Below are 11,963 nucleotides of genomic sequence, written 5' to 3' on the forward strand. Positions count from 1 at the left end.
ACGGCAGGTTTTCTATTCCTGGCTGGAAAGTTATCATGGAAGCCATTGTTCTCATGTTAATACATTTTTCTAAACATTTCAAAATCTTGTTTGAAGAAAAAAGAAAACTATGCCTAGTGATGATATCACTGGTAGGCATATTTCTGAAGTTCACATCCCTCCTATGAGGCACAAAAAAATTGCACCATTTTATAATGAGAATTAGTGAAGACTATGAGGATATGAAGCCTATATTTGAATGCAAATACTTTTGTTCTTGTTTACCCAAGTCAATTTTGAATACTAGACTTTATATGGAGTATTTCTACATTGTGGCATTCTTACTTTTACAAATGTGAGCACTTCTTCCACCAATGCTGATGAATAGCCTAGTACTTACTATTCAACAGGTGTTGAGGACTTTTGTTTTAAGCCTTTGTTAGCCGGCAGGTGGCGCTTTGAGCTTCTGAGTTATGCTGTCTGTGGCGTAACAGTCAGTTTTCATGTGCCAGTGTGTGGTGTGGACCATTTGAAGCTGTAGAGCTCAAACCTTGGATGCTGGGGTTTATCTATCTTTAGCTATCTTTGGAAGAGCTTTTGTTCTGTTGTATTGTTTTGTGAACTGTATTGTACAATGCATCTGTGTTGAGGACCCCCTCTAAAATGAGATGTGACATCTCAAGGGGCTTATCCTTTCAATAAAGGTATATATATATGAGAGGTTAACACCTCAGCTAATATTCACAAATAGGCCTATAGTATGATAATGTCTGATGTCCTCTGCTCTGCATCATTCAGAGTAACATGTTATCTATGGAATGCAGAGAGTCCCTACCTACTGCTTGACTATATTGGCCCTATGCTCGTCTGTGACCTATATCTATATAATAATAATAATATTATTATATAGCTATAGGCTACTGTTCGTGTTGAAGCTTTGCTTGGCAATGGACCTGTTTGAGGTCTACGTGTTATTCTATGACCTATATATTTTAATAAACATGTAAGACACTAGGTGGTACAGTTGGTCTATCGCGTTGGTCTATTTGCTTGCATTTTCTCAGAGCTTTGCATTGGGCACGTTGTTTGCATATTATTTTGTAATCCAGCAATGTTTTTATATAGGCCTACATCAAATTGCTCCTTCCCATAGGCATGGCTGAATGTCCAGTGGGTAGCAATAATAGCATACCGGTATCAGTGGTTCTCAAACCTTACAATTTCAATTACAAATGGAAACAAATTGATACATTATGATTAAAGGGTCCATTTGGAATCCCCTCAAGGAACCATAAGGGTGTCCCTGGACCACACTTTTTGAGACCCACCGCCACCGATCTATAGCCTTTGTGTGTTGTTTTGCTGCTAATCGTGTGGGTGTTTTTATTTTAAACCCTTCGGTGAATCTATGTTACATATTAACACAAGCGATCCCAGTCGCACATGAACGAAGGCGTGCATTGAAATTATTTTCAGAATTTGCACCCACACCACCATGCAACAACCACCGCGTCTCTCTCGCTCAGCTGTTGAACCCAACTGTGTGTCATTTCATCTGCTGCACAGTACAGTACTGGTGGTGCCTCGACTGCCTCCTCCCTTCGTTCCACACAAGACGGAAGGAGGGGGCTGGCTTATTATACAGATAAAAAAGTGTTCGCGCATGCTCCGTGGGTTGTTTTTCACCAAAAAACCGTCGCTCTTAAAGTGAGCCTCGCGCAGGGAGCGCACCGTCTTTGACCGGAGACTGACGCGAGAGAGACACAGGCAGGGCGGACGATAACAGCATCCCTGTGCTGTTATTCAGCCTTCCAGTCGTCTCCAATGAACTGCACAAGAAGAGAAACGCACTGATCGTTCGTTGATGCCCTGGAACTGCTTTTTTTTTGCAGGGGCAAAAAAGAAAAGAAAGGAAAGGGATACAGATCAGTGTCTGAACAACACTGGCAATCTGGATTCTTTTTTTATTTCTTAAATGAGATTATTTTTTATTACAAAGACTCTATTTTTTATTTCTTCTTACAGTCTCCTGTCCTAGGCTTTTGCCTGTTATTTTCTGTTTTGCAACCATGGTGCTAGGAAAGGTGAAGAGCTTCACCGTCAGCTACGACTGTCTGAACGACAGCAACGTGCCCGTGTTCTCCAGCGGGGACTCGGTCTCAGGGAGGGTGGTGGTGGAGGTCACCGGCGAGATCCGCGTCAAGTCGCTGAAGATCCACGCCAAGGGATTTGCGAAGGTTCGCTGGACCGAGTCGCGCAACGCGGGGTCCAACACCGCCTACACGCAGAACTACACCGAAGAAGTGGAATACCTGAACCACAAGGACATCCTGATTGGACACGAGCGAGGTAAGAAGAAACTGCTCATTATACTTTTGTTTGTTTTTGTTGGTTGCTGCTTTTGAAGGTGCTCTTCTTTGGGGTGGATGGATGGATCGTTGCAGGGGTCAGGTTCTTTTTGGGTGATGCTTTTGTCTTGAGTGACTGAACAGTGCTCACAAATTAAATGACAGGGCAGAAACAATGAAGAAATGTGAGGATTTCAACAGCATTCAAGTTTTTTTATTAGTAGTCTGTACTGGAGCATGTGGTCGTATTTGACAGTGGCTTTATTAATGTAAAAGATGATCCATCCCCAAGTTGTTTGTGTCACACAGCACCTCGAATGAATGACAGCTAAGAGCTGCTTTTTACACATCACCACTTCTGTTTTTCAAATAAAACATGCGGTAATTACAGTATAATCTCTGCGTTTCAGTGCGCGTTGATTTATTAGATTTATTAGAGGATCTGCGTGCAACATTTGCTGCATATGCTGGGTTGTTTGTCACAATGTAGCCCCTTTTCTTAAGTTTCCACCCATTGTTCAAAGCGGTTCAATCCTGTTCAGACTCCGGACGGGAGGGGGGGCGGAGGGACCTGCTCCCTGCTCTCCTCCGATTGGCTGAGGTGCTCGTGTGTCGCTGGTGACATCATCCTTTTTGCAGAAAAGTGACAGAAGGCTGCAACTTCGCATCTGTAGAGTAGAGATGGTGCTGTTTTATTAAAGCCTGATTTCTAGTCCGTAGTACGGCGGTGTTGTCGCTTTTGCCCAAGGCAACGGTTCTAGATCTGTTATTTGTGGCAAGCGACAACCGCCTAAGATGCCATATAAAATACATTTAGGAAATGGACCCCCTAAAAAGCTGTAATGCAGCTCAACAGGCTTGGTGGTGGAGTAGCTTGTTAGATGCGTGCGTGCAGCTCTGCGTAAAATGCGCACTTTCTTTTAGAAATGGACAGGGACTGAAATAGTACTGATGTATTTAATAATGAATACCGGTGGTAGGTTGCTTTGGTATAGAATTTATGTTAATGTGCTTGCTGTGGCGGTGTCTGTAACGACTTTAGGGATATCATATTTTGCCTCTTTAGCCTACATGCCAGCGTTCAATTGATGCATCCGGTGCGTCACGAATCACGACGCGCTTTAAAATGTATAATGTGATAAAAAGGTATCTAAAAAAAAACAATCTAAATAATGTGGGGTTTATATTTCGTGATAGAACATTAGGAACGGTCTCACGTGTGTGAATGAATGGGCTGGATTGTTCTTGCGTTGCATGCTGCATTACACGCGTCAGGGGGGCCGTCCCTCCCTCTGTGCAGAGAGAGAGAGCCAGCCAGTGAATGCGTAATGCGTAATGAATGCGTAATGAGCATAGAGGGAGCAGACCGGCTCGGGGAAGCTGCTCGCACCGGTTTAGGCCGGTCTCCTCCTGCTGGAGTCTGCCGGTTTGACTGACAGCTCGAGAGTTGTTTACCACAAGAGAGCTCTCTGCTAAGGAGAGGAAGGGGAGGGAGGAGCGACTGTGCTGAGCTGGCAGAAAGTACAGCAGCCCTGTCGGCTGTCCGTGCGATCCTGATCTTGTATTATGCAGTCGTTGTTGCACTCGGATGATAGATGATTTGCGTAAATTGTTGATTATCCGAATATTAAATGCGCAAGCGACCCCCATAAACTGAGAATAATAAGCGATATTTTTGGAGGAGAAAATGCTAACATATACACTGTATACATTTTTAGCTTTAGTCCAAGCTTGTCCTGTTTTACTGCTCACTTATGTGGAGCTGACCTATGTACATTTCACTGCATTTTAAAGATAGGCCTATTACTTTTTTTATGTATGTGACAAATAAAGATTGATTGATTGATTGATTGATTGTACTGCCCCGACTGACTAAACACAATCATATAGTAGTATCAATAAATATAATTAAACATTATTCATATTACTGTACAGAATTTTTTATAATGAATTATTATTATATTATTATTATAATTTAATTATGAATGACATTTTATAGCGCTTTTCCAAGTGCTCAAAGCACTTTAAAATGGTTCATTCATTCATACATTTATAGGTCTCTTGCATTGTGTGATGTTATAATGCTGATGCATGTTTAAGTAAATGTCTTTGTTTCGAACTAACACATGTGATAGTAGTACTAAAGTCGATCTATTATACTCTCTTGTCTCCCCTGCCCTGTGTTGTGATGACTTTTCAGATGCCTTCGTAAAGAATATTACCCAGGTATGGTACACGCGTGTCTGGAACATTGTCCCTCTTTTCTTTCAGACGATGACAACTCCGAGGAGGGTCTCACCACTATCCATTCAGGGAGACATGAGTATGCATTCAGCCTCGAGCTTCCACAGACGTGAGTGTCTTTTCTAATTTCTGCTGCATTCATCATCTCCTAATATACAGTGTATATATATATATACATATATGTGTGTGTGTATATATATTGTCATCAATGTCTACGGGGCAAGCTGTGTAGATCTTGTGAGCTAGAAGGGCACATTTTTTTTATGGTGATGATCTGTATTCACTACTGCCAACTTGAAACTGCAAACTGGAACCCCTTTTGGTGTTAGCATTACGTTATGCTTTAGCTATTTAAAAATAGCAGATCTACAAGCTCATAGCACGCCACCGAGTGGCACGCTACGAGCTTGTAGGTCTGCTATTTTTGAAAAATCTAAGACACTTTTAGAATCTGATCTCAGGTCAGAATGGGTTAATAATGAAACTGTCAGGATGTAATAGACATTTTTAGAATGTGATCTCAGGTCAGAATGGGTTAAACGTGACCATTTATTTTATTCCTCCTGTCACACAGACCTCTGGCTACCTCTTTTGAAGGGAAACATGGCAGTGTGCGTTACTGGGTAAAGGCAGAACTCCACAGGCCATGGCTCCTGCCCATGAAGACCAAGAAGGAATTCACAGTCTTCGAACACATCGACATCAACACTCCATTGCTTCTAGTGAGTTTCTCTCCCCTTCTCTCTCTCTCTCTCTCTCTCTCTCTCTCTTTGTTTTTCTAAAAACTAATCTTTCTAAGACAGCCTTGTGGAGTCCATGTTATTGAGTGAGTTCTTCCTGTTGGCTCAGGTTTATGAGAAGCAAGAGTGTATTATTCTATGCACAAAAGTGTGATTTCATCCAAGGCCGCAGTTTCCAAACAATATGGGTTGGATTTGGATTGAATTTGGAAAGAGTTCTCCAATGTACTTCTTCACTGCATGCTTGTTCACAATTATAATGCATTCGCTTGCAGCAGGCTGGCTATGTAATTGTATAGTTGCATGTCAGCAACTGGGTTGCACGTCTTATAAAAACAATTGCCATGGGCAAATGCAAGTATATGTGGAGATGAAAGGGCTAGTTTGGACTGATGTTGATGGATGTGTGAAATTCCAGTTTGCTGATATGTTAATGTAGTAAATGTGCGTGGAAACCAATTAGTTTTGCCATGAGCACAAAATTATAGGTTTATCCACTGAGTATTTAAAATGAAGAACATAGCTAGTTCTTCCTGGTTCTGAATGATATGCCCTCAGGCAACAATATAGTTTGCACCAGTGTCAGGAGACCAAGGTTTCAACAGACTGACTGTTGTGTACCTTTTATATCCAGCCAAGCTTTTTGCGTTTTAAAGAATTTATTTATTTTGTGAGTTGCGGAAAAAAGACAAGAATCTCCACACACTTCACTAACTTGTCTTTCATTTCGCCTTTGTTGTGTGTTTTTCTCTGCAGTCACCGCAGGCAGGCACAAAAGACAAGACACTTTGCTGCTGGTTCTGCACCTCAGGTCCCATCTCCCTAAGTGCCAAAATCGAAAGGAAGGGATACACTCCCGGTAAGCTGAGAAACATTGCTGCAATCTATTTGCAGTGAAGTTACAGCAGTCGGCAATCAATTTTGCAAGAATTATCGCACACTGTGTGATCACTGATTAAGCTCTTACTTATAGATTACAAACTGATGAAGCTTTATAGTGTTGGCAGAAAAGTTTCAGACCCCCAGTAGAATTGACTGTACACAGAATTAACCCTCTTTTCTTTTATCCCCTTGCAGGAGAGTCGATTCAGATCTTCGCCGAGATCGAGAACTGCTCCTCCCGCATGGTGGTGCCAAAAGCCGCCATCTACCAGACCCAGACGTTCTATGCCAAAGGGAAGATGAAGGAGGTGAAGCAGCTGGTGGCCAACCTGCGCGGAGAGTCCCTGTCCTCGGGCAAGACGGAGACCTGGAGCGGCAAGATGCTAAAGATCCCGCCCGTCTCCCCCTCCATCCTGGACTGCAGCATCATCCGAGTGGAGTATTCCCTCATGGTGAGTGATATGACCAAATTTAAAAACCCTATATGTTGACCAGATTCCCAGAGGCCTTATACTTCATTGGATTCACAAGGGCTCTATACCAATGCGGTGCATTTTGAGATGGTAGATCAGCCATTTCTATTTCGCTTTGCAGCCTCTTGCCGGTGTGTGCCCTGGTCTGTCGATGGCTAACTTAAACGCAGGATCAAAAAAGAAAAACGTCATTAGAACGAATAGCTCAGCCTGTACATCAATTGAGTCAAACGGCAGCGAGGTTGCTTAATAATCCTTACCAGTGTAGGTAGGATCAATATTTCCTAGAAAGATTGGTGTCTCCTGCGGAGGTCTGACTCAGCCAACCTTGAACCAAAGCCTGGGACTGTACCAGGTGTTCTCTGCATGCACCGTTAAGAGGATTATAGCCCAGGATATCTGAGGCAACACCTGCCCGGGAGGCGCTTATGACCCCTTAACCCTGTGAACTGACCATCCCAGACAACCCGCCCCGGGGGCTATAGGCCAGCACTGCATGAGAACTGACCCACATTATGTACAGACCTGCTGCCGACCCACATTGCTCTGGCGACTTTTGGGCATCAGGTTCACAAACCACTGGTGGTTGTCCGTTTCGTGGGTTCTTTTGGTGTCACTCTATACTCTTGTTTCAGTTTGACCACAGCAACATTTAGGCACCACGTCTTTTGTTTGTTTTTCATACCAACCCAAGGTGTTTAACGGACCATAACCTCTCTCTCTCTCTCTCTCTCTCTCTCTCTCTCTCTCTCTCTCTCTCTCTCTCTCTCTGTCTCTCTGTGCAGGTGTACGTTGACATCCCAGGGGCCATGAACCTGTCACTTAACCTTCCCCTGGTCATCGGCACCATACCACTCCACCCTTTCGGCTCCCGCACCTCCAGTGTCAGCAGCCAGTGCAGTATGACCATGAGCTGGCTGGGCATGGCTCTGCCTGAGAGGCCTGAAGGTAAAGCTCAGAACATACCACACACACACACACACACACACACACACACACACACTCCACCCATGACCTTTTGTACAACCTGTTTAAGCAGTAGACGCTTTGGCTTTCAAAGGGGAGTCATTATGGGGCCGTTTGATTGGAGTTCAGTGTTCTCTGGAATGCTAATCGCCGTCTGTCCTTTCTCCTCAGCCCCACCGAGCTATGCAGAGATCGCGACGGAGGAACAGAGGCAGAGCAGCCTCGAGGTTCCATCAGCCCGCGAGGAGCTGGACGGTCCTCTCTTTGCCTACATCCATGAGTTCCGCTTCCAGCCCCCTCCTCTGTACTCTGAGGTGAGCAGCAATCGTTTTGGACTGATGATCTCAAAGTCGTCGTTTTCGATCAAATAAAAAAAAGCAACGTCTTCCGGTGACTAATGCTTCTCTTCTCTTCTCTCTATCTCTCTCTCTCTCTCTCTCTCTAGATCGATCCTAACCCAGATAATGCCATCCGTGCAGAGGAGCGCAGACCTGACACCTGTCCTTCGCGCTGAAGGAAACCCCCTGAACCTTTAACCCGAAGAACTCGGGGAGGAACTTGGGAAAACAAAAAACTTCCTCCAAGCTGCAAGGCTCGGCTTTGTTTATTTTTCCCCGGCGACAGCGCTTGCACTCCGCCGTCGACGTCGAGAGAAAACAAACAAACAACATAGCCAACAAACCAACCCACAGACAAAAGACTTGGGACGCTGCGTTTGGTTGGGGCGAAGCTCTCCTCTCACTGCCCCTCAGTGGGGAGAGGAGCCGGAAGTCACTACATGGGGAGGGGGTACCACATCTGCCTGTGGGGGGGGAGGGGGCAAACAAACAACCCCTCTGCCACAGCAACAGCCCTGGTGGTCATATTAATGATGATGGCGATGACACATCAGGGCTCCATCTGTCCATCTTTCTTTTTTCGTTTTACCCCTCGATTCTTCTTTACTCGTGGCACATAAAGGACATGGGCTCTTCACAGAAAGGGCAAGACTAATCATGTCCAGAAAGACCTGAGCAGAATCAAGACAAGAGAGTGACGGGACGGGACTGGGGGGGAATCAGCAACAACCACAATAACCTGATAACCACCATGTCTTTTATGAATGAAACGACAACAACGGAGCAAAGACTTGCCTCCTCCTGCCTCTTTTGGGGATTTTGTTTTGCACCTTTTCATCCTTTGCTTGATTGAGTTGTGTGGCTCCGTTTGATGAGAACTGAGAAAAGAAATCACTAATAGTTTGGTTTCGGCCTTGTATTGTGCTCTATATTAAAGAAACTGCAGGCTTAACTCCTTAGACTATCCGCACAACTGAGCAATGCAGATAACAGCTATTTTTTTTTTTTTTTTTCCAAGTTTTCTTTTTTTTTTTACGAGAGAGGAATGGACAAGAACAATGCACTGATTTTGTTTTAAGCTGTTTTTAAAGGTGATTTTCTTTTCTCCTCGTGACATTTCCTGAATGACCTTTTATTTTGTGACTAGACTGGACTTGTATACGAACTGTGGCGACACAATTTCCCACCCAGAAGCTCTTTTCATTTACAATGTTGCCTCCTCAAGCTCAGACCCAAGTGTGGCTTCTCCCTCCTGTTTAGTTGATCTCGTCAGCATCTGTCATAGCACATGTGTGTGTTCAGCTCAACATAGAACGCCTTTCAGCCAATGTGTGTCGTTTCCTTTTACTTTTCTTTCCCGCTTTGCGTTGAGGTTGCTCTGGGTTCAGGCTAGGAGGGTTGCAGCCTTTCTTTTGCCACTCAAATTGTACCCGCAGTGAGACAAATATCTGTGTGTGCGTGTGCGTGTGCGTGTGTGTGTGTGTGTGTGCGTGTGCGTGTGTGTGTGTGTGTGTGTGTGTGTGTGTGCGCGCACGCACGTGCGTGCATGCGTGTGTGTGCCAGTGTGGTTGTTTGTAATATAGCAGAAAGGGTGGGTACATAAACCGAGGGACTCCACCTCGCTTAGTTAGCTGCAGCCCCCTTATCCCCGATCTCAGGGTAACACTGGCTTACATAACTGCCTAAAAGAAGAAAAAATAAGTACTGTCTCAGGTGGTCTTACTTGCCAAACGGTTATGGGGGGGTGGTGGGTATGTTATGGTTTTCTTTTCAATTGCACTGTTTAGAATAACGAAGAGTTTGTTTAAAAAAGAAAAAAGAAAAAAAAGAACTTATACCAAACCGCTAGAGATATGAGAAGCAAGGCAGCTTTCTCAGATGAATGACATTCCCTTATTGTCCTGCTGCAACTTGCCCAGTTCATCCAACCAACTGTTAGATTCACCAGACCAGTGAAGCCAAAATGCTAGAAAAAAAAATGAAAATGAAAATGGGAGGACATTTTAAGACCTTGCTTCTGCTACGGTAAAAAAAATAAGAAGAAGCAAGCCCCCCCCCCAACATTGCATGGCTGGGGGACGCTGCTGAACCTCTGTTCGACCCGGCCCAAGTAGTGTTTAGGTTGACACGGGTAATACATTGGTTTTCTAACTCGGTCAACACAGGAAGACCGGCTGGAACAGTGGTTTAGCATGGTCGGGAGGAGGGATACACGGAGAAGTAGCACTTTGTTTTTATAAGAAAAATGAGAAAAACTTAGCATTTCGCGGTGAAGGTCTGTTGATGAAAACGTTTGGTTGGGACCATGTTATTACTGAAGCGACATTTCAGTCAAGCAGTGTTGTATATAGGACATGAAAACATTATCTTTAATCTTTTCAAGATTAGTGACTTTCTTTTTCGTTTTTGTTTTTGGAAAGTTTACATTTTAACCGTAGCCGACGACGCGCGCGCGCGTGTGTGTGTGTGTGTGTGTGTGTGTGCACGCTCTTATCGAGATCCAGCTGACAACTTTATGACTGAACAGATTCTGACAGTAATCGACGCAACAGCAGATCATTGAAAAGATTACGGGGAAAAAAAGTGATCTTATCTTAGTGGCCTTGACATAGAGAAGACCCTGATGGTGATATAACTTCATATTTCAGTGTCTGCGTTCTCTGTTCCCTTTAAAACTCTTCTCTCTCCTTTTTTCTTTTCATCTCTATATAATAACTGTGCGTTTGAGATCTTTCCATGTTTATTCAAAAGGGACAAAAAGGGAAGAGAAGACAAAAGTCATTTTTTTATATAAAACTATGAGAGAAAATAAGATAATAAGCGAGTGGTCCCTAGACAAGCCTCTTTGTGTTTAGTCCAAACTGGGCTGTTTATTTCATTGTATTGTATTTCATGTACTTTTGGGCATTGATGTAGTTTTCTTTACCAGACAGACTACAACAACTAAAAAACACTAGGCTATTGAGTTGGATTCGAGAGCCTCTAAGCCCATGGGTGGGGGTGGTGGCAGCTGTTGACCAGTCAACCCTCCCCCCCTGCTTGAGATCGAACCTCTTAGTTATCACAGAGCAGTTAGACAAATCGCTTTATTCCGAGATGATGATGAATTAAAATAAAATATAAGACTTCTCTCACACTCATATATATATATATATATATATATATATATATATATATATATATATATATATATATATATATATATATATATGTTTTGTCAAGCTTAAACAATGATGAATGATGAATAAGCTCACACATTTTGTTTTCAGGTCGGTCAGTTCCACAGTCCATTCATTCTCTTTCTTGGGCCTCAGAATATAGTTTGGTGTCAAACTTAAGCTAAAACTCCTGACTTGTATGAAAGGCAGAAACTAAAATGTTATGGAAAAGAACTAGGGGGGGGGGATCTGAAACGTTTTAGAAACAAAGTGCAATATTACTCATTTCAGTTGTTCTTTATTCTCCATTTGTATGTTTATTTTTTTCCTTTTATTTTGTCTTTAAGTTTTGCTGATCATGATGATGTATAGATATTGTATGACTATGTTATGAATGATTTTAAACTTTTGTCTAGTTCTTCCTTTTGAGTTGAATAAACCTTTGGTTTAATTGAAATGTAAACTTGTAATTTCCTTCTTTTCTGCATGAATACACATTATGCAGCAATGCATATCATTTTCAAATCTACCATATACAAGGATTCCTCTACACACTTCATTGCAGGAACACTATGATAGGCAGTTGAAACGTACGTGGAAGAAAAAGCAAATATGTTGTAGAAAATGTGCTTTGAAAATGAAGTTGAATTAATGATTAAAATTCATGATTAGTTTTACCCCATAGCGTCTTTTGCCTGATAGTCAGAAATACATTAATTGGGTGGGTCATAGCACCTTCTTTAGCTTGAAAGAACAAGCTGCCTCTCACCAGCTAAAAGGCCTCTTCTAATAAATAACTAGTGCAACAGCGCCCCTAATGGTCATATGGACAATT

General features: G+C 43.0%; 1 protein-coding gene across 2 annotated transcripts; it reads left to right on the forward strand.

Moving 5' to 3' along the window:
* The first annotated feature begins 1,692 nt into the window (after window positions 1-1,692).
* arrdc3a (arrestin domain containing 3a) lies at window positions 1,693-11,585 on the forward strand. Of its 2 annotated transcripts, none has more exons than XM_080766322.1 (8): window positions 1,693-2,328; window positions 4,599-4,680; window positions 5,146-5,293; window positions 6,068-6,170; window positions 6,389-6,645; window positions 7,452-7,614; window positions 7,804-7,946; window positions 8,078-11,585. In XM_080766322.1, exons 1-8 carry the CDS (start codon window positions 2,049-2,051, stop codon window positions 8,144-8,146), a joined length of 1,245 nt encoding a protein of 414 aa, XP_080622448.1. In that variant the 5' UTR covers window positions 1,693-2,048; the 3' UTR covers window positions 8,147-11,585. The 2 variants fall into 2 exon arrangements, with proteins under 2 accessions (XP_080622448.1, XP_080622449.1); XM_080766323.1 differs by having other exon boundaries at window positions 2,201-2,328; window positions 4,528-4,680.
* Window positions 11,586-11,963: the final 378 nt, after the last annotated feature.

The sequence above is a fragment of the Protomyctophum bolini genome (genome assembly GCF_963924005.1).
Source record: "Protomyctophum bolini genome assembly, chromosome: 6".
Lineage (NCBI taxonomy): Eukaryota > Metazoa > Chordata > Actinopteri > Myctophiformes > Myctophidae > Protomyctophum > Protomyctophum bolini.